This window comes from Rhodamnia argentea, chromosome 2 (assembly GCF_020921035.1).
Source record: "Rhodamnia argentea isolate NSW1041297 chromosome 2, ASM2092103v1, whole genome shotgun sequence".
Taxonomy (NCBI): Eukaryota; Viridiplantae; Streptophyta; class Magnoliopsida; order Myrtales; family Myrtaceae; genus Rhodamnia; species Rhodamnia argentea.
In genome coordinates this window covers 21,754,427-21,780,855 of record NC_063151.1, presented here as the reverse complement: position 1 = coordinate 21,780,855, position 26,429 = coordinate 21,754,427, and the positions used below count along the sequence as shown (strand labels likewise).

Sequence of the window (26,429 nt, the reverse complement as noted above, 5' to 3'; positions counted from 1 at the left end):
TGCTTTTGATTTTATGAAAAGAGGAGAGACAACAGATGAAGTTGAAACTTTCAGACCGTAAGCCTTGTGTCAAAGGAACTCCTTCATGCGAATCATGCCTTCCTTATGCTTACGATTCTTATTCACTTGTTATATCACCAACGATACAAAAAAGATCATTTGATTTTCCAAGAGTCACGGCAGTAGTCCTAGACCAATGGGGAACATGGTGGTTCCGCCATGTAGACAATGGAAGAGCAGGGTAGCTATCATTTATACAGTAATATGACCGGTACCACCATGTAATACTCTCGAAAGATCCAAAATTATACAAATAAAGGAAAAATGGAAAAGACTTGGTAATCTTTTGTGCTGACAAGGATTTAGCTCTCTGTTTCTACTTTCTATGATAGCAAACTAATGTGCTAGAGGAGGAAAAATTCAAATCGACGGCAAGCGAAAGGATTTGTTCAATCTGGACAAGTCTAATAAGTAGAGACAGAGAGTAGAATGATTTTCCTGAGTTCAAGACAATGAATGTAGAAGATGGCAATAATTAATCCGGGGAAGCTACGTACACTAACTATCTGGTGTGATAGCTTGCACTTTACTCGTCCTGCAAAATTAGCACGGTGCCCTATTATCACAGAAGAGATTTCTGACAAGACAGCAGAAGGGAAATTGAGTAAAAGAGCAAAATTGAGAAAGATTTTGACATCATACTGAGCCGTTGAAGATTCTGTAAGAACCAGCCCGTGCAATAGTACATGAATCATGCATACAACTTAGAGAGGTCCTCTGAGAATGCTTTTCTGACGTTGTCTCTCTTGAGCTTGAGAGCTGCCGTAACTAGGCCAGATTCAGGAGTCCATGGATTTGGAAGCAGTTTAATCTTCGCCGGGATCTCAAATTTCTCCAAGCGTGCCTCCTTGGCTGCCTATCAATTATGAAGTAATAGAAGAGATTAGGAATAGGATAGGACGAAGTGAATCCACTCCAGGAAGAGGCCGCATTGCCATTCTTGAAAGCACATCATGTATATCGAACAGGCTAATCATTCAAATGAAAAACCATGTCATAATAATATTCTTAAGCTGCATTATTGCTCATTTGACAAGACTGCACGCATGAATAGAACCCAGCTTAAAATTGAGTCTCATTGACTTACACTTAGTATGTCCACGCATAACCTACAACAAGCTAATCGGTATGGCCAAAGAACAGGAAATTACTACATGGGGTATCTATATTTTATCCCTCCACCTCTATTTTAGCCAATCTCACTTTGTAAAATCTGTGTCTGGCATCTTTTGTTTTTTTGTTTTTTTGTTTTTTTTGGTTCTGTTACAACCAAATATTTCATTGATAGAGAACCGAGAGGGTGCACACCATGAACAAGATAAAATAATAAGAAAGAATCGTGAGCTCTGGAACATCTAAAGGTCAAAAAAAGTGTGATGCTTACAATCTACAGTTCAATTGAATAATGAGTCCCTAACTCGACAACCTCTACCATTATTGACCATCTGCACCTATTATATTTAGGAAAAGCAAATTTTACATGCAAGTACTCTTCTGAGGAAGGAGCATACCTTGACAAGTGAAGAATGCACTTCTTTTATTGTTTCTTCCCTCTCACAAAGTTCAGCAAAATCAGAGAATGAAATTCCTTTCTTTGAGGCCCACTCTTCCGCTGCAGGCTGTGATGCCACCACAAGAGCCACACAATAACTATGAAAAGGATCAGCATGGATCATGAGATTGTCGACGTATGGGCTCACAACCAGTGCAGCCTCAACCTAAAGATTAAGCAAGATTAGTACCTGAGGAAGATTTGATGAACATAAATTCATCATTGAGAGTTCAAAATTCAAACCTTCCCTAAGGAGACATATTCGCCATGCTGAAGTTTAACTATATCCTTCTTGCGATCAATAATCTCAAGGCAACCGTCAGCATGGAATTGTCCTATATCACCTGTGTAGAACCACCTCATTCCTCTTTCATCCACCTTTACAGAGAAAACATTTGATGAATCAAGGTTAAGGATCCCAACAGTTGTGATTTCCTATGGCATGAAATGAGATTCAGACCATGAAACTTCACTTGTACTAGAAAGACTACCTTATATACTTCCTTTGTTTTCCCATCATTCTTGAAATAACCAAGTGTAACATTAGGACCACCAACTACTATTTCCCCACGAGGCATTGGTGAATCAGTTGTTAGATATCCACCTTCAGGCCAATCTACTAACTGAAACAGAGAATATCAAAATCTCATACTTTCTTCATGTCACTAAGTATGTGAAAAATGAATTAAACAAAGATCATGCAGAGTGTCATGATTATATGTCATACTACATGCTATGTTAAACTACACGTTGCACATAGTAGCATTACTTGCTCCACACTTTTAAAGCGTTTAAAGCAAAGAGAAGCATGAAACATACACGGATAGCGTATAGATGGATGTGAAAGAGACAGCAGAATGGTCGTATGTAGAAACAATGGCCATTCACAATAGAAAGCATTTTGACCTGTAGACTGTAGGTAGAGATATCAAAGGGATGCACCCCCTTCAAATTCCAGTTTATGCTGCTGATGCACAGTTCATACTACTTCAGAAGCAAAACATAGTGGAAATTGATGACCACCTAAGAAAGCCGGATACCTTCTGTGACCAAGTAAATTGCAAAACCGGCAGAGATGAAGTTTCAAGTAGACAAACATTTAAGCAAATAAGTAGCTTGTACTAGTGACTAAGAACTTCAGGATTGCAAACTTAAATCTGGTATTCAGCATTTATCAAAAGAATTAATCCCATAGTCCCTTTAGGGTGAGGAGCAGGAGGGCAGATTCTACATTGATAAAGTGAACCTGAGAAAAAATTTTCTTGCCAGCTGTCGTGTTGCTTTCCTCATGTCATTGTCTGATCAAACCACCAATAGATGACTAAGGTCAAGGGAGGTTTGTGTCACAAAGGGGATACAACAAGGGACCAGGTTGCCTCACTAATCCCAGTGTAGTTCAAGTCACAGCAGTATGCATACTGGGGAGAGTTGAAGTTACTATACGATAAACTTCAAACAAATTTCCCAAACATCTTTTCTCATGCCACAAGGTTAATACAAATTCATGTCAGTAAGTCATTCTGAACTCCTCAAGGACCAGCTTTGAGAGCTCATCTTCACAGTTGAAGAAAGAAATTCTCCAGTTTATTTTCTTTACCTTAACAAATGAACAAGGAAGTGGAGCACCAACACGGCCCACAGATGTATCGTCAAATTCTGAGAATGTCCCACCAGCACAAGTCTCTGTGAGTCCATACCCTTGACCAATGGGAGCCCTTGAAACCATTGCATACTTAGAATGTGACGTTAAGAAAAATATAAGCAAGTAGGCTTTCAGAAACTAGAAAAAGCATTCATGAAAAGATCTGGTCTCAGTAATGATTCTTAGTCCGGTATAAGCAAGTGAACGCGGATTGCAAGCCACCTATCTGTTCCCAAACTGACATGTCCTTTCAATGATCATACTTGTTTTCTGTGACTCCAGTTATAAGTCACACAATGCATCAGTTTCATGATGACATTCAAGTGGGCTAACAGTCTGTATGTAAGAAGGAAAATTATCAGCTGGATTGAAGCAAAAAGCAACACAAGGGCAAAAGCCACGCTCCTTAATATCGTTTCATTGTGGTAATTTACATATCTTCTCTATCTGTTTAACTGAACAAACTTTCAAGTCAAGTCAGGCCAATTACAGTTAAAACCCATCAAGGGACCTAATGTGTCAGCTTAAAAAAAGACAAGCTAACTTTGTGAGAGACAACAACTTTTTTACGGAATATTCAAGTTCAACCTCTTCTCCATGTATCAATAGAATTCCTCCACAAAAAAAAGTAGCACTGGATGCAAATGACTCAAACCAGACAAGTGTAATTTATCACACGTTGTAGACGTAATCATCATGAATAATACAGAGACAAAACTGATAACCTTCTCAGTGACTTCCACTGCAAAAGAAAGATGCATGGAATATATTTAGGCTAAGAAACCATAAACATCAGAGCTAGGTCACCTGTAGCTAAAGGGCAGTTAATTTGACAGGCCAGTGCAACTCATCTGTTAGATGGCAAAATAGAACCTTGGCGCAACTTGTACCTCCAAAACTTACCTATGTTGGTTCTCATTCAAATTCAGGAGAATCGGAGATGAGGGTAAGGGCATACAGACGTGAGATACTATCAGACCTAAGCAACTGCTTGCAAAATACTGAGGCCCGTCAACACTCAGCATCACACCCAAAAAGTGTCCACATTCATTGTGGAGATTGGCCAGCCACAACCTTCTAAATTCTTCCAGCCCCAGCTGGCAGAGATATATATGTTTTGGCTGTCACTGCTAATTATAGCTGGAGAGGAAAGCAACACCTATGTTTGGATATTCTCATCCTATATTTTTCAGGAGAAACGGTGATCCATGACAACCACCAGTTAACTTTCTCTTGCTCGATGAAAGCATCTCTCATTTCGTTTTAAGATTTGTGAACAAAGAACAGAAGATTGCATCTTTGTAGCTTGTTATCAATGAAATCCTTTTTCTAGTTAAAAAGCTTCCCCAAACACAAATTTTCATATGTAAAGCAACCGAATAGTGACAAGTAGATGAGGTAAAGTGTCCAGAAAAATGCATATACGCGAAGCCTTGAGATAAAAAAGGTAAGTCTGACAAGAAAATTCATCAGTCATCACAGTCATGAAGATAATACTAACCCAAGACATATGTTGATAAATCTTTGGGTATCAGCAGAAAGAGGAGCGCCTCCAGAAAGTATGAAGCGGATACGACCTCCAAGAATTGCTTGAACCTTCCGGAACACCAGAAAGTTCCATAGAACCCTCTCAAGGCCCCAAGATCCAAACCAACTGCCATTTATTGCAGACAACCGACGAGCATATGCTATATCAAAAAGTCTTTTGGAGAATCCACCCTTTGCATCTACCTGCAGTAAATGGAAAGATCCAGTAACCGCCATAATTAATGAATCTTCCTTTTTAATGGGTAAAGGTCCATTTTGGTTGTTCTCTTGAATTTTCTTGTAACTCTAAGAACATTCTTCAGTTGATCAACTTCATCAAAAAAGGTAGTACAACAAAAATGACAAACCTTCTTCCGCACCCCATCTCGCACGCGATCAAGAATTGCTGGGACAGCTGTCATCACTGTCGGTGCCAAGGCAGTGGCATCCCCTCTCGTTCCCTTCTTTATCTTGCTCGATGTGTCAGTAAGAGTCAATGCAGTTCCATAGCCTATCGCACTTCCCACAGCAGCAATGACATTCTATAGTGTGCATAGAAACAAATTCCGAAATACTTGATCAAAAATCCATCATGATAAGAGAAAGAATACCAAAAAATGGACACTATTCTGTGACTTATTAGTTGACAGATGAAATACCTCAGCTGCCAATTCAAGGATGTGAGCCAGGGGAAGGTATGCCAGGTAAACATCTTTGCTTCCCAGGCCAGGAACAATAGTCATTACAGCAGAAACAGTAGCCAGCACATTTGCATGTGTCATCATCACTCCCTGCATGAAGTATGAAAATAATAATGCAAAAATCGAGAGATCAAATCGAATATGCCTGATAATCATTCTCATACTGTAAACATAGATATAAATCGTCACTTTTTAAACAAAACACTAATATTTATCTCGTTTCTACAGATGCATCTGCAATTGTACATGGGATGGAAATATTGATTTTGCTACGCTTAGCAGGGACGAACTTCCATTCAGCACCTTTATCCTTCAGTAAAAATGGCCCAGACAGAATCAATATAGTACACACATTGAGAATGATTTCATATGATAAACTAGATATTATCAGACAATAACCAACATGGAATGTTCAAAAACTATTAATCTGAAGCTGCAAATCTATACATAGTACAACCAGACATATTTCTACCGCATGTCATGCTTGAATATTTGTCGACGATAAAAGAAAAGTATCAATTAAGTGCAACTAAAAACTTATATACACAGTCAGTTATTGCAGCAGAGTAAAATACCCCAGCATGATGAAGAAACTACCAATGATATAGCAAAATATTTGGATAACAAAATTGGTTTACCTATACTTGAAGGAAAAAGTAAATGCCTTACTAACCTTAGGCAAACCAGTACTCCCACTGGTATACATTATGACAGCTACATCAGAAGAGAGTGGTAAATCAGCATCAACAGGGTTCTCTCGGCCAATTCTTTCTACATCAGAAAAAGAACTGACGATCCAGCTAGTGCTCCGGTCAACCAATGCAGCATCAGAAGGTACCTCATCATCCATACATATAACACGTTCCACTGTATCAAGCTGTCCGGAAATGTCTACAAGCTTCTTTAGCTCTTTTTTGCCACAAATAACAGTTGTTACCTCTGTCTACAAAGCATTCAAAAAGCTAGTGAAGCACTTTCTGGTGATTATTATCTAAGGAAAAAAAAAAAAAATTGTTGAGTTCTCTCATGATGTTGGAATCCCAATACATGGTTAATATTTCCATCAGGACTTTGATGAGAAATTAGAAGAGTGTTTGTCAGCAGCATCTCACATGCAGGTACGATAACGTTGAATGAGAAAATGAAATGATCCTAAAATTCATTCTTTCTTCAAGGGTTTTAGACAATGAACATCAAATTTCAATTTGGGGGCCTAGCTTTTTAGATATTAGTTCCATTTACTGCACAATTAGGGTCTGTAATGATATCAATCAGATGAAAATCATGTCAGACAGGAGAAGAATCACGAAACTAGTTATTTAGATAAGATAGCGAGGTGCAGCTCGCATGGATGAAGCAACATGATGTCAAGAAGAAAAATGTTGTGCACTCATTTTTTACCATAAAAATCAATAAGCTTATTTACATTGACGACACCCATCACCACATTATTATAATCACACTCGAGATATTATAGCTTACCTAACCAAATCCATGACAACTACCACATTTATCCTTCTGGTGCAACTACATGTTGATTCAGCAAAACAAAAAGTTGTCTTAATGCACATGAGAAAATTTTCTTTCAGTTGCTTCAAGACTCCTTTGATGGAAGAGGGAATCAAATGTTATAAAAAGGTATCAATGTATGAGAGAACGCGTGTGCATATGAGCGCAAGCGCGCAAGAGAGAGAGAGAGAGAGAGAGTACCTCATTCAACGAGTGACACAAAGCCTCCTCCCCAAGGGATGCATATATAGTAACAACAGTTATATTCCGTCTAAAGCAGCCCTAACAAAAGTGAAAAAAAGAGCAACAAAATAAGAATTCTATTATGTCACAAATATTCGGCTGGCCTACACAACTGCAATACACAAACTGATGAAATGATTGGAGCAATGTAAAGAGCTCAGATAGCAATCTTCCATTTGGCTTGTAACCAATAAATTATGGATGTTTTGCAGAAAAGGAAGCAGTACAATTGTAAAAAAATTGAATAACTGAACCAAAAAAAGCGAGACAATATGACGTATTAGACTCTCTGGTGACTTAAAAGACAAGCACCTGCAATGCTATAAACCATTCTTCTCTAGTATCAGCGAAGATTGCTGCACGTTCTCCTCTTTTATGTCCCAGCCGTGCCAAACCAGAGGCAAAGTTACACACAGATTCAAATGTTCTGCCATATGTTAGCCATTCATATTCTCCCAAGTGAAGCTTCTCAAACGATCTTCCATCTGGAGTAACTTCAGTCTCTCTTGCAATCAATTTCCGAGTTCCAAGCAGCAGTTTGTTTGGATGCTGCTTGCATGACTGTTCAAAAAGTTCTGCAAGAGTCGAGATTCCTTCCCACCAACTAGTTACCGGGGCTGTGAAACGACGGTTTCTAATTGCATACCCAGGTTCTCCACCAACTTCAACAGGCAATCCCCGCTTCTTTCCTTTCTTTGAATTTTGGAAGATAAGGGTAAATACAAGAGGAACAAGAATGCCAGCCAGATATGGACTCATCTTTGATGGATACACGACCCCAAAATATCAAATCCTACAAAAAGAACCCACAAAACAAATGAGACCATGGGAAAAACTAATGGTTAGAACATAGAGAAAGCATGCACTAAAATAGCATAATTTCAAACATTTAGCGTACTAGTATGCCATTTATGCTGGAAAGGGGTATCGAGACCTACCAACATCCTTTGAATGGAAAATCCTTCTGTCAAGCTTTTAAAATGTATTGGCGCTATTTGCTTAAATTAAACAAACCAGCAATAAAATTCGTGATGTAGTTTAGGCTTTTAATGTAGTCCACTTGAATTCACTATTGCAAAAGGCATCACAAAAGGCAGGCACGCTGGTCAGGAGTCGGGACACCAATGGCTAAGACGAATGCCGTGCAAGTGACTAGCCCAGCATTAACCATTACACACCCTTTAAGAATACCAACGCACGCCAATTTCTTCCACCAACAGACTCAAATTAACTTCTCTAGAGCACGATCATGTCCTCAATGGATTGACACGCCCAATCACCGCCAAGGACTCACACAAGCACGAATTACAGAAGCACACTCTGCCAAGCTCCTCTTCCAAAATTTGCTTTTTTATTTCTGCAAAAGAAGTCGCTCTTTCCTAATCGAACTACAGAGCTAATCACGGTCCCCGAGACTCAGCACTCCTAGACAACAAAAACAGCTCATCAACAACAAAAAGCATGGAAAAAAGAGCAACGGCACACACAATCGCGAGCGCGACCGAATTGGCCCGCGGCGCGACACGGCGCGGGCACGGGCACGGGCACGTTCAGGACTCCATTACCAGAACATCTTCAACCTCGAATAGCCACATCAAAATCCGCGTTCAGACATGCAGTCGATGATACCGAGGATACCTTCCAAAGAGAGAGCGAGGCGCGAAGCCGGAATCGCGCGAAGCCTCGAGCAATGCGGGCGAGAGTCGAGCAGCGGTGCTGCCAGGTAATGGGGAGTCCAACCGAGATCGAAGGCGACGTGTATTTAATGGAGGAGAGAAGACGGAGAGATCGAGAGCGTGAAAGGTTGGAGTTTCAGAAGTAGCTCTCGCTTTGTTTTTCAAACTCTCTCTCTCTCTCTCTCTCTCTGCGTTTGCTGTGTTTTTTTTTTGTTTCTGTTTCTTCTCCTTTACAATTTCCACGAGGAGGCCCCCAAAAAAAGAAAAGTACAAAATAATTTTACAAAATTATGTTTAAATCAAGCATTTAAACAAATCGACAGTATTTATTTATTTTTTTTATCATATTTAAGGGAATCATGGTGGTTATAGAACATGAAATTTGTCCATCGAAATTCCGTGAATTACGCTTAAATTTTTTTAATTTTTGAATAATAAAGTATTTTCACATGTTAATCTCGCTTCATGTTCAATAAGTTACTCGCTAGGTTTTTCAGTTTACATAAGATTAGAAGGAACCACGCATTACGCGTGTCGCATGTGTTCTTTAAACGAACTCGAGTAATTTTTCCCTTTTTTTTTTCGAAGGCAGTGAGTATTTTCCTTTAATTTGAAAAGCCATGGGTGGTTCTCTGTTTTTTGCCCTTTTACAAAAAAAAAAAATAAAAAAAAGGGTTGTTTCCTTTCGAAAATTGTAAATAATGTAAAGAGAAATTGAAAAAGATTTCGATTAAAAGGTGGGAACGTGTCGTTTAGAAATCAATCATCACGTATCTGTAATCTGTCATTATTCAAAGGGGAAGTAGGAAAAAGATGACGCACGAGCACAACTGGCTTCCCTTGGGGCCATACGTTTGGTGTGAGCTTTTAGGAGCATTTCCAGACCCCACAAAACTAAAATTGTTTTGGATGTGGTACTTGAGGCCCCAAAAAGTTGAGATCTTTCGTGAAAATTAAATAGTGCAAAATAATATTAATGTATATTATATTATTATATTATACATTAAATCACGTTTTCATCTAATATTTTAAAATTTTAAAATTATTGATGGTGCTGTCATAAAATTTCATATAGGATTTCGAATATGGACTTGTGGAGCCGAGCTAGCTAGCCGACACCGCAGATAATTTCCCTGTGCATCCTATTTGAGTCTCGAGCCTTGAACGGGGTCTAGGTAAGCCTAACGAGCCGTTAGTTGTAATTTGAACCGGGAATTGTTATACTCCAGCATGTTGTTGGAATTGGATGGAGTAATCCAACTGATCGAGATGTTTCCCCAGCTTTTTTACGTTTGAAAAATCACATAGTGAGATGTTCATCCATGGATTGAAATACATAATTGATGTGACCGTACGAGGAGGAGCAGCCTAGTCGACTGAAATCTCTTCTATCCTTTTCCCCTTGGAATGACATTCCATTGCAGCCTCGAAAAATAAGATAGAGAAGTGTTCATCCATTACAGTCTCTCTTTTTTTTTTTTTTTTTTTTTTTTGGTCCCACTGTTTGGAGTAGCCGAATTTTCGACTGAACTAATCTCCATGAATCCGTACAAGTCAAGATATCCATCCACACATACAATAATTGATGTTGAAGTCGGGCATACAACGCGCACAAAATCCTTCGTGGTAGATGCGAGTAGGCAAAGACTAGGCAATCCCGGCATTCCGAGCCAGGCATACAACGCGCACAAAGTTTTGGTATAAACGTATCCGACCTGGCTCGTCTGTCCTGAATAGAAAAAGGTTTGCGATGACGACAATTTTTCTCACGGTTCGATAATTATGCACCTCACTGATAACATGTGAAAAGTCAGTGAGAAGTCATTTATCAAAACCCCGTAACAGCAAAATTTAGGAATTTGCCAGCTAAAACTACAGTAAGGCTTTGTGGTAGCGACGTTCCGTTGAAAGCTGCAGTGGTAACAGTTGGGAAGCCATGGCTGTGGAAGTTGAAATGAAGCGGCAGCAACAGTTTGACATGCGAGATCCTTATTCCTCTCCCGGTTCGTGCTTTGTTTATTCTATCCTATCCAATCTCAGCTTGTCGCCCTCTATATTTGCTCTTAGGATTCATCCCTAATCATCCCATCTAGCATAATGACCAAGCCACCTGACATTCCTGGGATCCACAAAATCCAACATCGCCATGTTCCGAAAGATTTGTGCAATATTCAGATGGTTAAAGGCTAGAGTCTAGAAAATACTGCAATAACAAATGGACTCTTCAGAGATGCATCAATTTCGAAATGCACAGTTGCTCAAAATTTTACATTCGAAGCTTCACATACTTGAATGAGCTCGTACACCGTTCAAGCAATCACGTTTACAGGCCCCAAATGTATATGCCCTACTCAGAGCCACCATTTCTTTGCAGGGTAACTCATAAAACATTGTTGCCATACCACGGGCTCCAATCAAAAGATGAGACATGGGCTACGTCTCTGCAGCAATAACATCTGCACTTGTGTAGCCTGTTGAAAATTCATTCTCCCACTATGCAGTTGTTCCTTCCTCACCAAGCAAACCATAAATTTGTGCTCCCCCTCGATGGCGAAGCAAATTATGGCCAATTATACAAAAAGAACAGGAGAAGCATATGGCCTACTTCTAACTGAAGGTGGCAATCAGAATCCATTGTAGAAAACTCAACAAATAGCCATTGACACTTCAACACTAATCCACTGCAACATATTGGAAAACGAAGCCTACCAATGGCATTTTCATCGGAATAAATCTTTTTCGATCCTAGTAATTAACAAAGCTAGTATACCAATGGATCGAGACAGATGACTAAAATACTGATCAGGATAATTACTGTCCCATCCTCAAAATCTGTCCATCTGCATAAAGAATTGAGTAGCCTTCATCAGGTATTTCTAGCATGGTCCAGTGTCCCTGTGATGTTTGTCCTTTCACCAACTAGAGACATTGTGCAAGCAGGGGCACTAACTTTTCATGGATGAACTTTCAGCAACTGTCACGTGGAAAACTTGGCAATAGCTACACTAACTACCATAAAAAGGACATAGATACCCACAAGAGAGAATCCCCAAAACCTATGCACCCGAAATCTGCACCATGTTATCACTAAGAGAGACCCCATCAGACTTAGAAGCAGAAACACAAACGCCATCACGATACCCACATGGAAGTGAAGTACATAAGCTACTGGATACACATTGGCAGTCTGCATGACCAAAGCAGTTCCAAGCCCAACAAGCATGTTAAACATTGGCCCAGCAAAACACCCAGCCATGGCCATTGCCGGTTGGCCAGCCTTAGCTATGGCCACATCAGCAACCAGATCCCCCACCGAATTTCCCCATGCAAGCACTGTTAGCCCAAGAAGTGATGGGGGCAAATCAAGAAGTGTCCCAAGAGCTGCAAGGCAATTTAATAGCTCTCCTGCTACGGTGGATATCCAGAACACACTCATCACAAATGCTACCAAAATCACAAACAGTTGCTCGGTTTTTGGTGGTTCTTTCTCCATGATGAAGTGAAGAATGGCAAGAGAGGAGCTTGTGAAGAGAACAATGAGCCACAGAGGAAAATGGGTATTCGGAGCAAGGAAAACGACTGGATGATCTATTGGCATGAAGGAGTTGCAAGCGTATAAAAGGGCCAATGGGCAAAAAATAATGTTGAGAGATATGTATAATCTATTCCATTTTGAAGGTGAAGTTTGCGGAATAGTGAGCTTCAGGAGAAAAGAGACAGGAACTTCCCATGCATTAGCAATCTGTTCACAATAGAAAATATAAGTAAGATCAAGGCAAAACAAGTCTAGAAAAAACTCTACAGTTAGTGCTCAGTCAGTTTTCTTAGATGTGCAGAGGCTAGTCTCAACTTTTACTCTTATTCAATGTCTTTCCCATCTTTGTCAACATTGATGTCGTTCAGATACCTTCTTTATCCTCACTCGACATAGTTAAATGGGAAGGAAAGAGCAACTTCAATAACATTGATTGAGCTATAAATGTATCCTGTTCAATAGCTTTATTCGCAACTCTCTTCTCTCAGAATCCTCACACATTTCGATCAGTTCCTTCAAAAATTGTTTGGGACCCTAAGATTCCAGAGCAGCAGTAGCCTCTTTAAGACATACCCATATGGTGGGATTGGCTTCCTTAGTCAATGGAATAAGCACTGCAGAACAGTAAATTTTGTACTAAAAGTATATTCACAGTTCATCATATTACCCTAGCACAGTTCTGAAATTAAAATAACACCAACCGTCTGTCAATGAAGAAAGTTCTCAACATACAATATTATCATCTTGAACCCCTACAATGTTGTATCAACAATGGTATCGCCAGAAAATTTTACTCTGAGCCCCAACTTCTGTGTCTATTTCCAAACTTCCCTGAGAAGATCCTTATTGATTTAAGTCATATAATCAGATCTGAATTACTTGACGGTCCTTAAGAAATAAATCTATGTATCAAGAGAGCAGAACTCCGAAAACGAAGTCTTGGCCCTTTAAGAATATATAACCACCAAATTACTTTCAGATGAAAATGTTATTATCAACCATAATAGCAAGGAAATGTGTCCAACTAGTTGGCTCCAAGATTCCTTGCCACGGAAAAGGTATGAATCTGATTATTGAGTGAACCTTTTTCCTCTACTTTTACCAACAAAACTGTTAAAACTCATTCCAATCTCCAACCATTAATGAGTGACTTCCGTAAGGCATTTATAGCTTTTCTCACAGAAGGAATTATTTTTCTGAAGAAAGAAGAAAATGTCACAAACGAAGTTGACCTTTCTGAATTACCTTATTAAGAGTGCAATGCAATCCAAAAGTAGCTTTGACCCCTCGCATGCTACCATCAACGCTTCCCCTCTTGCAATCAGATGCTGTAAACTCATTTGATAATTCACTTTGTCCAACTAAACCCACCTTAGCCCCGTCCTTCTCTCTCTCTGATCCCATATCCATCCAAAATACAAAGACAACAAAAAAAATATAAAATCCAACAAATCCAAATGCCTGCCATATAAAAATCTCCCCACTCAGGTATACCCAAAACAAAAACAATGTCGCAATCATGTAAAAGAGCACATCTCTCACGAACTGTGTTGCATCTAAGGAAAAAGGTGCAGCATAAATTGCAACAAAACCAACCACAAATGCTGATACAAATGCACCAGCAGAAAGTATAGCACCAAACCCTGTCCTGTATTGTCCAGATCGGACAGCAGCAACCGAAGAGAACACATCAGGGGAACCATTTCCCAGGGCAAGAAGGGTAACCGCACCCATACTGGGGGTCAAATTCAGGTGAGAGGAGAGCTTGGTGGTGACAATAGAGAAATGGTCCTGGGCAGTTTTGATAAGGATATAAAAATGAAGAAGGAGAAGTAAAGATAGAAAAGGGATTGAAAGATATGGGTTTTGGTAGAAGAGACAAAAGTGGAGGGCAGAGTAGTCGACAATCCCACTGTGGTCAGCCAAGAGAGAACAAGGTTTGGCTATGATGGGGTTGACGTTGCTACTGAGGGTTCGCCGGGGAACTGTGGGTAAAGGAGGAATGTAAGATGAAGAGGGTGGTGGGACAATAAGAAGGAAAAAGGCAAGAGTTGAGAGGATAACGACGAAGATTGTGCATTTCTTGAGGGGCAAGAACGAGAGACGGAGACCGGTACCTCCTTGGCCATGGTTGTCAACTTCCATAAAGAGGCTTGTAGGTGACATCCAATTACTCCTCCAGTAATTATAGTAGCTTCGTTTTGTGCCTTCAGAATAATGATCAATCACAATATTAGGGCAGAGCAAGCACCTTGATCAACGACCACAAAACAGATCTACTCCCTCACAATTGAAGTGAACACAGACACACATGAGGGTGAAAAACTACGAACTTAAAAACTGCACATGATATATATATACACACATACACAGACTTTACAGAAACTTCCAAAACTCCCAGCACAGAGGAAGAAAAGCAATTTTTTCTAAGAAATAACATCATTAGATGATGCTTACCATCATAATAGCTATTATGGTGATGCTGCAGGATAACAGAAGGTGAATTTCCACTTATCAAACTCAAAACACAATGGTCTGGGTCAGATTCAGTCTGGCGTGAGTTCAGATCTGAATTTTCCTACATGAACCACGTGTTACATGCATCGAACAGAATCTGATAATTATAAATATAAATAGAACAGGGATCAAGATGCACCTGAATATAAGCATCATAATCTGTTGGTACTAACTTCTTCAGTCCTTCCCATGGAAAACCTCTTCGCCCAAGAAGATTTCTTATGTATTCATAGTGCCTTTTTAGACAATCACAACGACCATTCACCAAATCATTTATGAAGTGCAATCTGAAAACCTTGTTGAATGGATAAACCCGATCTCTCCAAGCCTCATCATTTAAAGTGAAACCAAGTTTATTTCCTTTATTCACCTGCTCTAGCATAAGGTCAACGAAGTAAAGGTCTATAGGAGGTGTGCAGACAGCTCCTGAACAATCACTAACCCACAGTCCTCAACCTTCTTGCTTCTGCACGCAGAAAAAGATAAAGAATAATTACAGAAACTCGTTGTGGAGAACGGGAGGAGACGCAAAGGTTAAGAAAGGCCAAGCAGCTTCATGGACACTAGATAAAAGCACAAAGGGGAAATCCAAATAACAACATACTAAAGCAATTAGCTCCATGGTCACATGAGATCGCAAAAAATTACTACCATAAAATTTTCCAGCAATCATCACAACGAAAAGGGTGCAAAGCCTGAAATCAAGCCATACCCAAAGTAGCAGAAAAGCAGCTAAAAAAAACCACGTTTACAGGTTTTGACCAAAAAAAAAAAGAAAAATTCACATTTAGAGGTGATTTTGCACATATACGTGCATGTCTGTGTGTGGTTTGCATGACCACTTCACAAGAAATGATCACATTGCTCTCCATTTAATAACTGCAATGAAAACATGATATCCTCATGGGTTTTTCTGTTCTAACAAAAACCAGGAAAGATTGCAGCAAGTGCATTATCTTTGGTTGTACATATAGTAGCGCTTGCCTTCCACATTTACAAGTGATTTTAAAATTTTCATTCATTGCGCTGCCTTTTTACTTACTTTCCCATCCATTTCCCACCTTAACTTTTTTTTTTGGGGGGTCAGATTTCCCTCCTAACTTAAATCACCAAAAGAAGGATAAGAATGTACAAGACTTTGTTCCAGACTAATCCAGCACTTGACTCCCTCCCAGTAACATTGACCGATATTAAACATGAAGAACTGCTACGTTCAGTGCAATCTAGCTGAATTCTGAGATAGCCGTAAATTATCCACTTGCCAAGCCCTCACTAACCAAACACGGATCTCTACCCTTCTGTTTTACAGAAATCCTACTCCACTGGAAATCGTCCCCCGGCTTTCATGTTTCATCGCTTCATAAGAACTTCAAAAGCGCCCTATCCATGAGGAATCAAAACAATCTGCCGAAACGCAAATCCCAAAACCAAAACCAACACAACGAACCACCCCCCACCCCCCGCGGCTGAAAGTATCGTAAACTGCCACCAGCATTCCATTGTCGACTAGGAACGAGAGATTGCGAAATCTCAACAGATCGGACAGCATTTACTCGAGGGTGTGAGAGCCAAGCCCCGACAAGAAAACGTACCCCGCGAGCTGGAAACTCTGCATCGCCAGAGCGTGGAACTCGCGAAGATCGCAGGTATCAGACGACGAAGATGCTCGCGGATCTCGAGCTCCGATCGCGGACGAGCGAATGGAAGTCGCAATTCGCAGATCGCGCGTGAAGTTGCAGAAACAAACACCTCTGACTGAGTTTTGGAAGATGGGTTAATATAATAAATTTTTTAAAATATTATTTTGGCGTACTAATGCCGAGATAAATTAAAAAAAATTCATTTGAATTTATTTTTGTATGTAATGCATATTTACATGGACTTTGTCAATAAGTTGAAAATATAAATAAGTGACCCACAAAAAATGGTATGATATTTTTACTGTATTTTTTTCACTCACTTTTAAAAAAAATTATGAATTTCAAAAGACCTTATTTTTCGAAAATATAAAGAATTTTTAAAATCCAAGGGATGGTTAATCTAATTTTTTTTGTAAGACTCCCGACGACATGCGATGTCTTTTTAATAGATCGAGCGGGATTTCAAAGTTATTTCACTAACCAAATTACATATTCGATGTATAAATCGTCAAAATTGAATTTGGATCAGCACATTTAGTCCAAATCGAAAGTATTAGAAGTTTTGTCATTTTGTAATCGTATAGAAAACCTACTATTTAGTTTCGACGTCGACTTGTTTTCACCCAAAAGCTTTGTGAAAAAAAAAAAAAAAAAAAACCCACAATTCACAGATAGGCTACGCGAATTCACTGAGCCACAAAAAAAAAGTGGAAAATCCTTGTTATTAAAAATTCAGATGTGATTTATTGCCGACATCTCAATTATGACATATAAAATGCAGAGAAGTCAAAGCTCGGCTGAAAGTTTGACCATGGGTCTCGATCTTTCCGATGCACCAAGAATCTTTGATGAATCACGTGACGGATGGTAAAGCATGGGCTTGATAACCAAGCTAAGAATCCTGGATCGACAAACCTGAGGCCGAACGAGAAAAGACCAAGATCCCCGAAAGGCTCGCGAGAGATCCACATCATCATTGGGAAAACAGGTTTTCCGAAACATTCGGCGATGCAGAGCTGGATGCTTTGCGGTTTTCGTTCGAACCAGAAGGCGCCATTGCCGATCGCTGGGATAAGCACCGTGCACGAGAGTAGCCAAAGGATTGAGCCATGGCGGCAACTTTAAGGTCTAGAGGAAAAGCGAGCCGACTCAAAACTCAAGCAGGAAGCTAGATTGGATCCGGCGTAAGGTCTTCACCAGAAATCTTAGACCCAATCGACATTCTCGCTCGATTCGAGTTCCACTTAGCATTATCAAGCAGGGCAAGAGCGGCTTGATCCAAGTTCCACTTAACATCATCGAGCAGGGGTTACGGCGCCTCGCGAGCAACCACCCCCGTATACATCATGCATTAATCGTCGTCCAAATTGCGACTATGGTGATGTCGTCCGAGGCAATACATTTTGCGAAATCGCTTGTGATAATAGTTCATATTTCATTGCTGTTTTGCAAATTGAGTTCCAAAATTTCTACCATCACCCTTGTGGCCACATGACATTTTTATAAATGACCCATATAATTTCTTTTCATAATGTTTCGACACTCTGTCCATTCTTGAGTGCTTGACTGCAAATTCAGTCTAAGAAGATAATTAACAAGACTAAAACTTTGAAAGCAGGGTATTAATTTGCACCAATCATTTCCAAGGAGAGAGAGAGAGAGAGAGAGAGAGAGAGAGAGAGACTCATCCATCATCCATCTCAACAGATCACTACATCATCTGACAGATACTAGCATTTTAGATTACATGGTTGGAGGTCCTGGTCCTAGATTGTACAATTATTACAGCATTACACTAAATCATATTATATGATCTTCCAATAACCCCCTGCTTGGGATTCTACACTACTGCTGCTGCTGCTGCTGCTACTATACTACAGCAATGATACTAGTCTAGGAAATTAATAACTTGACAAAATTATTAAAACATAAGGGTTAGGAGAAAAAGAAAGGAAAAATCCCAACTCATCAGGCCAAGAGCCAGAAGTTCTTCTGCCATCTGGTGCTGATGAGATATCCACCCATGCCTCTGCTCTGCTTCCTCACTCCTATGGTCAAGCAATCTGCTCCGTTGATGCATCGCTCCACGAACTCCTCAGATCTGCTGGCCCCGCACAGGCTGCGCGAACGAAGTTAGTTCATTAGAATATGATTTTATTTTTAAAAAAAAATGGGGATTTCCCCAACAACGTCAAAACACTTTGAGAGGTCAGAGATCTCGATGTCCGGGATCGTGGAAGACCCAAAAAACACAATTTGCAAAGTAAAAGAGCAGAGGAAAATGATTTTCAAAGTCTGTTGTTTTTTTGAGTCTTTGAGAATGGAGAGATGTTTGTTTGACCCACCAGCGGATGAGAGAGGATGGTTTCTTCTGACCCAGCACAAGAACAGAGACCTCCAGCTTCTTCACCTGGCTCATCACAGTGGCCATCTTTGGACCTTGAATCACCAGTGCCTCCACTTCCACCTGTGCGATTTCGTCATTCACCCATCAAAATGAAATCCAGTTTGATAATAGTAACAACTAATCTCTCTCTCTCTCTCTCTCTCTCTGAGCTGAGAGCAGGGGAATTCTTTTGAAAAAGACGGAATTTAAGAAAGGCATCTGAAAAAGAAAAGAACCAGGAAAAGAAAGACAGACCAAGTTCTGAAAAAGAAAAGAAAAAAGACGACCCAAGACAGAATGGAGCTCGCACGCCAGTGTCCCCTGCATGCAACCTCCAAAGGAGAGAAAGCAGGAGTACTACACCAGAGCCCTGAGGCATTGGATCTGACAGCATAATTAAGGAAAAACACACGTCTTACATTTGGCTAAAAATGAGTTTTTTTTCTTTAACTGTAAACCCAGTCTGCATATAGCTCATCTCCAAAGGATCTCTAGATCTGAGGCCTAATCTGTCACTTGTCACCGACGGAGCAAATGTGGCAGGTTGGGTTCAATGGAACGTGACCGAAACACGAACAATGGTTAATGCATTTCGTTATAACCAGGAAAAGCAGAGCAAAAAACGATACTCACCTCTGGTCTAGAAGCCTTGCAGAGAGACCCGAGGGAATTGGCAAGATATGGAGAAGTTGAAGAAGAAGAAGAAGAAGAAGAAGAAGAAGAATCAGAGGAAGGAGGAGGAGAAGATCTCTCGGCTCCAGGAGGGATGATGTGAAGCAGAGTGAGCAAGTCGCCCTTGTTGGCCACATGAGTGAGAGCCCACATCATTGCATGCTTGGAGCGAGAGCTCTCGTCCACCACCACCATCACTCTCTTCCTCATCACCGACCCGCCATTCTCGCCGCCGTACATTTGGTTGAGCCCTTCCATCGGGTCCAAGCTCCTCCCGGCGTTGGCGGAGTCGTGCCTCTTGCTTCCGCTTCCAACGCCGATGGCCCACCTCCTTGAGGTCGAGCCCCAAGCTTCGTTCCCACTGAGCTGTCTCAGAAGTGAACCAGAGCTTGGCATCTTCTTGCCCGTGCGCGCGCTAATAATAGAGAGAGAGAGAGAGAGAGAGAGAGAGGAGAGTTTGTTTCTTGCTAGATATACTGTGACGGTGAGCAGGACGGTGATGATGTTTGATATCCTTTACAATATTGTTTCTTCTGTAAGACTTCAACAAAATCATTTACGCCACACAAAAAAAATGACAACATTGGAAATGAAAAATAAATATTTTAAATAAGTGGAAGCGTAACTTAAATATTAGCAAAAAAAAAATTCCTGACATCGTTCTTAATAAATTGGTTTTGTATATAATTCTACCATTGCTCTCATGAAAAACAGGCGGTCGGACAAATTTTAGATATTCATAACTCACATTGGTCCTGTTTGGTTCAACATTTGATCAAGGGACTTTGAAAAAATACAAATACCTTTGGGCTAAAGGCCTTTTTCAAAATGCAAGTAGTGTTTGGTAAAGTGTATTTTAAAAACACATCCGAAAAGCAACTTTGACGTAAATATTATTTGATGAAAAATGAACTTTATAAAATATTTTTTCTTTTTAAAGAAAAGGCGGCGACGGCGGCCTGTCGGCGAAGATCTCGCGACTGCGTGGGCGGTCGGCCGGCAGGCAGCGACTTGGACCGATGGCGGCGGCGACCGGCGAAAACCGACGGCGGGTGCAATAGACGACGGGCGCCGACCGACGACCGATGGGCAATGGCGATGGGCGGCGGCGACAAGTGAATGTGACAAAATTAAAATAATAATAATAATTAATTGCATTTCACACAAATTCTTTAGCCCAAAGTACTTTAAGACTTTGAAGAGTATTTGAGATACAATTGCATTTTCCCAAAGTGAGCCAAAAAAATTAACCAAACACCATTTATATTTGGCCAAGGGACTTTAGAACCTCAATGATCATTTTCAATGCTGAACCAAATAGGACCATTGTGTTTGTTTCGGGACAATTATTATTTATTTTTAGGTCGGACAGTACTATTATGTTGATACGGTTTGAAATAGTCTTGCTATTGTACCTCGTGTCCATTTTATAAGTTCGAGAGACTTTCTCGCAAAGATATAAGGAGGGTGCTTTATGCAAATAAATAAGGATCGCGAGACATACTATGCTGCATGCATATGATCACTAAGGGTGCGCATGATAACATTTCTGTTTCAGAAATCAACATTTGGCCATAAATTAATTTCCGATCAGAAAAAGACATTTGATAATAGGATAAATTTCTGCTACTGGAACAAAAACGTATTTAATAATGGTTGAAAATTTCTACTTCCGAAATATTATTAACATCAAATCTTCTATGAAAAATTATTAATCCTAACCTAAAATGCATGTTATTCGAAAAAAGTTAAATGCAAATACCGATGGATTTACGTATAAATTTTTATTTAATTATTTACGCAAATGATGACCAATTTTATAAGACAAATTGTGTTAATGAATACGATGATCGAGCTCATATATCCACTCTAAAATCACAGATAATTCTGATGCTTCCTCGCCTATGTCTAGAGGTGTCAAAAGGATGAATCAGGTTTGGCGACGGCGGAGGTGTGGTTGGGAGTGAGTATAAAGAGCGATTCGCAACGAAGAGAGAGAGAGAGAGAGAGAGAGAGAGAGAAAGACGCTGAGAATGAAAAGAGGCCGACATAAAATAGAGTTAAGAATAAGTGAGAGAGATATTGATATCAAGAGATTTTTATTTTTGAAAAAAGAAGTAATTTTTTTTTTTTACTTTTGAAAGTGGGTTGAAAATAACTTCTTAAGTAAAATATTACTTCATAAGCAGGAAAATGATGTTGTGTAACTGAACGAATTTCTGCTTTATAAATTGCGTTACCAAATGAATTTTTTCAGGAGTAGTTCCGAGGTAGAAATTCTGCTTTCATGCACGCCCTAAGCTGGTCCTCGCCTCTTCTCGATCACAAGAACACGACGGACCTTTCTGCAATACTCAAAATCCTTTTTTTCTAGAGAAGAATCCATGAATTATATGAGCAAGTTAGAACGAGTATAGAGGCATGGGAAGGGGCTGGGTTTGCTGAGCAACGATGCAAAGAGGCCATGAATGATTCGTTGCAGGTCAGAGAGAGTTCACGGGAATCACTTGGCTTGGCTGGCTCCCTCGCGTCCTTTCTTTTCCCAGAGATCTATTCTCAACTGGGGTTCGGTCAGTTTCGTGATGATGAAAGTGAGGGATTCTCCTGTACCTGGTCCTTCTTCTTCGCCAATGACGCTTCAGATCCTCCTTCCCTCCCTCCACGTTCAACTTTTTTCTTTTTTTGGCCCCGTGATTTGCTTTTTGGACCCTCCTGACAAACCAACCAGCCCCACACAAAGAACAGTTTCTCCAAGCGTGGTGATCTGTATTTCTTTATACACGTTTATCTTTCCATTTCAAATTTTGCTGGATTGGTGACGGTATTTGGTATTTTTTGTACCCATCTTGGAAGTGCACTTGCTAGCCACAGGAACCCCCTCATGACTTGGCTCATTCATGTCGTGCGGGTCCATCGTCTTCAAATCTGCCGCTGTTCTAATTATGTGAGCAGTGCAGCAACTCTTCAGATGACCCGCCAAACGGGGACTCCTAACATGCACGGCATTTCCCAATGGTTATGGCCCCGGTTAAAGGACAAATTGACTTCTTGGACCGCACTTGTTTGAGCTCACTAGAAGTCATATTAGTTGGGACTTCCAATTATCTATGTAAGAGTTGGATATCTTCGGTTCCTGCCTTCTTGTTCTTTTTTTCACCGAGGGATTTAGATGTCTTCCTACGGTATTGCAGTTGTCTTTATTATTTCCTCCGTGTGGCGCACAATTTCGTGGACTATAGAGAGTGGCGATGATCGATTTGATAGTAAAGAAGGAATTTTGTGTATTTTTCACTGGAGATCTCTCGGAGAAAATCATCACATTTACCTATGATTTCGAAGGTGCTAATCTCTAGGCTTTTACTTCGATGGGCATGAAATGTTCACTAACCTTAAAATGGGCTTAATACCCTAAAAAACTTTCGATTTTAAGTAAAGTCCTAAATATGTCCTGGTTTTTTTTTTTTTTTTGGTCTTAGAAAAAATCCTAAACTTTAGGTCCAGTCCTAAATCTATCTTGAGCTGTTTTACTTTAAAAAAAAAAATCATCAACTTTCAATCTATTATCAAATTTACCATGTAGTTCGATTCCAACCGGACGTGGCATTTTCATGTCGTTAATAAATCCACATCAGCAAAAATAATGGGGTGATAGGCACGGACCGACGCGTGACAAATCCACTTCGGTAAAAATCATTGAAATCCTTCGAAATGGAAACCGTCCTAAGATATGAAAATTAAGAATGACTAATTGCGATTTTGGACAGAAAGCTGACATGGCAAATTTGAGATCATAGCAAAAATTGATGATTCCGGTGGCAAATTTGAGCGGATCGAGAAAACTAGGCCCTTCAAACGGGGTGAGAGTGAGACCAAGAACTCCAAACAAGATTTATAGGGGGGGCTAAGCAGCTTCTCCTCACAGCATATCTCCATGGATCAAGAAGAGATTGACAAAGGGATGGCAGGGCGGCAAATATTTTATGGGACAAGGGTTGGTGGGGTCCATCCAACTGCAAATCTTCATTGTGCTTAATTTTAAATTAACTCTCCCGATTCCCAATTTTTTTTTTTTTTTAATTTCCACTTTCTTCCTTCAGACCCTAATATAAAAAAAAAATTCGGAATTTAATTTCTGAATTTCCCCCATTTTATGGGCTGGCGTTGGGAAAGGAGAAGGGCCGGCCGAAGCCATGGTCACTTTCATCCCAGTGTTGTTTTTTGGCAAATAGTATGTGCTGACTCTCATTTCCATCACCGCCTGACCAGGACAGGTCTCAGGCCTTCCCCCGATCGGACAGCCTATAATCATTAACATGAGATTTCACAAAAATTTAAAAAAAAAAAAAAATGGCTACGGAAAATACAGTATAATTAATGGCGAATTAAAGTTGGGAAAATGTCAGAAGTGGGGCCCAGCTCGTGAATTGGGTCTTTCTCGGGGTTGATTCCGAGTCAGGAAGTCCAACTTCCAAATAATTGCTGCCCCGAGTAAAAAGTTAAAACTCGCTCGAAGTTTCGACCAATATATATATATATATATATATATATATGGATCTCCTAGGTAAGGTGTGAGAAATTACTCGAATGCCCTTATCTTTTTTAAAACTTTTTATTTTTTTTGTTGTGTTCTCAAATAATTTTATCTAGCAATTAGTCCAGAAAAATCCATGGCATCCCACGTTTGACAAAATTCCAAACAAAGGCGTGAAATGTCATCATTTTCTCAGATAAATGAATAAAGTGAATATTATTTCAAATAAGCGTATTAAATGCCTCGTTTCAAAAAAGGAAGTTTAACTAAGGACATTTTCGTCGTTTGCTTTTCTCTTTTCTTTTCTTTTCTCTTTCCTTTTTTTTCCTTCCTTGTCGTAGGTGACGGGTCTTAGGCAATGGCCAACCACTGGTTAGGGCTGGGCAAGGCCGCCCTCATGGCCATTTTCTTCTTCTGCGGCCATGATAAACTATGATTTTAACACCTCTTTGTGTGTTGTCGAGGGCCTAGGTGAGGCTATCCTTGCTTGATTTGGCGAGGGCTACCCCTACTAGCCAAAGGTGAGGCCAGCCCTCTCTCAAGGTCGCCTTGCCGCGACTAGTGAGGGTCTACTAGGCAAGGCGACCCTCACCAGCCACAAAAAAAAATATTGATACGAAAAACTACAAAAAAAAAAAAAACTTAAAAAAAGGCAAATGACAAAAATATCTCTGGACAGATCATTCTTTAAAATAAAAAGAGCATTTTAAGCCTTTTATTTAGAATTTTCCCCCCAAAGTAGTCAACATTGTATTTATTCAAGGGTCTTGTGGCAAAAATAACACTTTTCAAAATATTTCGAACTAAAAAGAATGATGTGCTTCAATAAAATCACTTAATTATTTTGGATGATGAGCTTTTAAATTCTTAAATCATCTTTGACACGATGCAGTGGCCCTATGAAATCTATCCCGTACGACATGATCGCGTAGTAGAATTTATGAGCTTAAATGACACGTGAGTGCCAACTTACGAGTTATAATTATCGTATCTTTTTATCTCGGTAGCGACGCCCCGTCTAGCGACTCTCGAAGTGCAATGCGAACATGTGTGTCCCGCTCATCGAGCCTTTAAAATCGCACGAGGAATGATGTGCTCCAATAAAATCACTTAATTATTTTGGATGATGAGCTTTTTTGGATGATGAGCTTTTAAATTCGTAAATCATCTTTGACGCGATGCAGTGGCCCTATGAAATCTATCCCGCACGACATGACTGCGTAGTAGAATTTACGAGCTTTAAATGACACATGAACGCCAACTTACAAGTTATAATTATCGTATCTTCCTTATCCGGTAGCGACGCCCCATCTAGTGACACTCGAAGTGCAACGCGAACATGTACATCCCGCTCATCGAGCCTTTAAAATCGCGCGAACGATGTGAATCCATCTTAATGTATGGTTGCCTTTCGACAATGCAACCTCGGAGTTTTTAAAGTAAGGTGGTTTGGGGTTATGACAATTGGGGAATCCCCGTTAGAAAACAAATCAATGATATGTAATTGTTGGATGATGGCTCAACTTTAATGTGCGTTCTAATAAAGGATTTTTCCAATCACGCGTGAGATATAAATCAGATACTTTTTAAAAGTAGAGTGGGACTTAACGGTATGAAAGTAGCTCGTAATCTTTCTTTGTTAGGATAATGTTTTGGGTTTGAATCCGTAATCGAAACTTGGCCCGAATTGAAGCGTGTTATAAAGTCAAACTGGGTTACGCGTCGGAGGCCGGATTTTGTGTTTGCAAATTGGACTCGTTTCCGACTTAGAGAAGGGAATCCGAGCTTCGGTCCTGGGAAGAGAACATGAGAATTCTAAATCCACACCAAAGCCGATAGTGCTATTTCAGACTTTCAGTCAAGCAAAGTGACGCGACGGTTCAGTCACCGTGTTTTAAAATTTATTTTGGATTTTTTTTTTTTAATGTTTTTTCATTCTTTTCCGCTAGTGGCCGATCTCACGCGATGGCAGGCGAGGGCCGTGAGGCGGCTGCAGACCCTTGCCTAGTGCCATGTGAGAGTCGTCGGGCCTTTGCCGACTCAAATAATGAAAAAAAATAGAAAAGAAAAACAAGAATATAAAAAATGAATAAATAATGGTCCAAAAATTCATTTATTTCGAAAAATTACAAGAATTGTTTACGTCGGTGCTGCGGTGCCACGTAGGACAAATGTTATCCACGTCAATGATTTCCAACCAAAATTGATTTGAGGTTTATAATTAAATTGACTAAACTG

The 26,429-nt window shown here is 40.0% G+C and overlaps 3 protein-coding genes across 8 annotated transcripts; all 3 read right to left on the bottom strand.

Annotated features, from left to right (window-relative positions):
- Window positions 1-472: 472 nt before the first annotated feature.
- On the bottom strand, window positions 473-9,092 carry LOC115751443 (long chain acyl-CoA synthetase 9, chloroplastic). Its single transcript, XM_030689357.2, has 12 exons — window positions 8,873-9,092; window positions 7,547-8,027; window positions 7,193-7,273; window positions 6,156-6,425; window positions 5,441-5,572; window positions 5,150-5,323; window positions 4,756-4,985; window positions 3,210-3,327; window positions 2,104-2,235; window positions 1,856-1,990; window positions 1,572-1,778; window positions 473-916 (listed from the first exon to the last, which is right to left on the bottom strand). The coding sequence occupies exons 2-12, from the start codon at window positions 7,991-7,993 to the stop codon at window positions 752-754; spliced, it is 2,091 nt and encodes a 696-aa protein (XP_030545217.1). The 5' UTR covers window positions 7,994-8,027; window positions 8,873-9,092; the 3' UTR covers window positions 473-751.
- Window positions 9,093-11,485: 2,393 nt separating this feature from the next.
- On the bottom strand, window positions 11,486-16,712 carry LOC115751442 (cation/calcium exchanger 5). 6 transcript variants are annotated; one of them, XM_030689356.1, is made up of 6 exons: window positions 16,555-16,712; window positions 15,381-15,428; window positions 15,102-15,312; window positions 14,903-15,023; window positions 13,691-14,652; window positions 11,486-12,652 (listed from the first exon to the last, which is right to left on the bottom strand). In XM_030689356.1, the coding sequence occupies exons 1-6, from the start codon at window positions 16,575-16,577 to the stop codon at window positions 11,888-11,890; spliced, it is 2,130 nt and encodes a 709-aa protein (XP_030545216.1). In that variant the 5' UTR covers window positions 16,578-16,712; the 3' UTR covers window positions 11,486-11,887. The 6 variants fall into 6 exon arrangements, with proteins under 6 accessions (XP_030545216.1, XP_048130382.1, XP_048130381.1 ...); XM_048274425.1 differs by having other exon boundaries at window positions 13,691-14,728; window positions 14,903-15,013; window positions 15,102-15,249; window positions 15,333-15,428; window positions 16,555-16,587; XM_048274424.1 differs by having other exon boundaries at window positions 14,903-15,013; window positions 15,102-15,249; window positions 15,333-15,428; window positions 16,555-16,587.
- A 1,606-nt stretch (window positions 16,713-18,318) lies between these two features.
- On the bottom strand, window positions 18,319-20,116 carry LOC115751445. Its single transcript, XM_030689359.2, has 3 exons — window positions 19,622-20,116; window positions 18,948-19,069; window positions 18,319-18,721 (listed from the first exon to the last, which is right to left on the bottom strand). Exons 1-3 carry the CDS (start codon window positions 20,054-20,056, stop codon window positions 18,571-18,573), a joined length of 708 nt encoding a protein of 235 aa, XP_030545219.1. The 5' UTR covers window positions 20,057-20,116; the 3' UTR covers window positions 18,319-18,570.
- Between the last annotated feature and the right edge of the window lie 6,313 nt (window positions 20,117-26,429).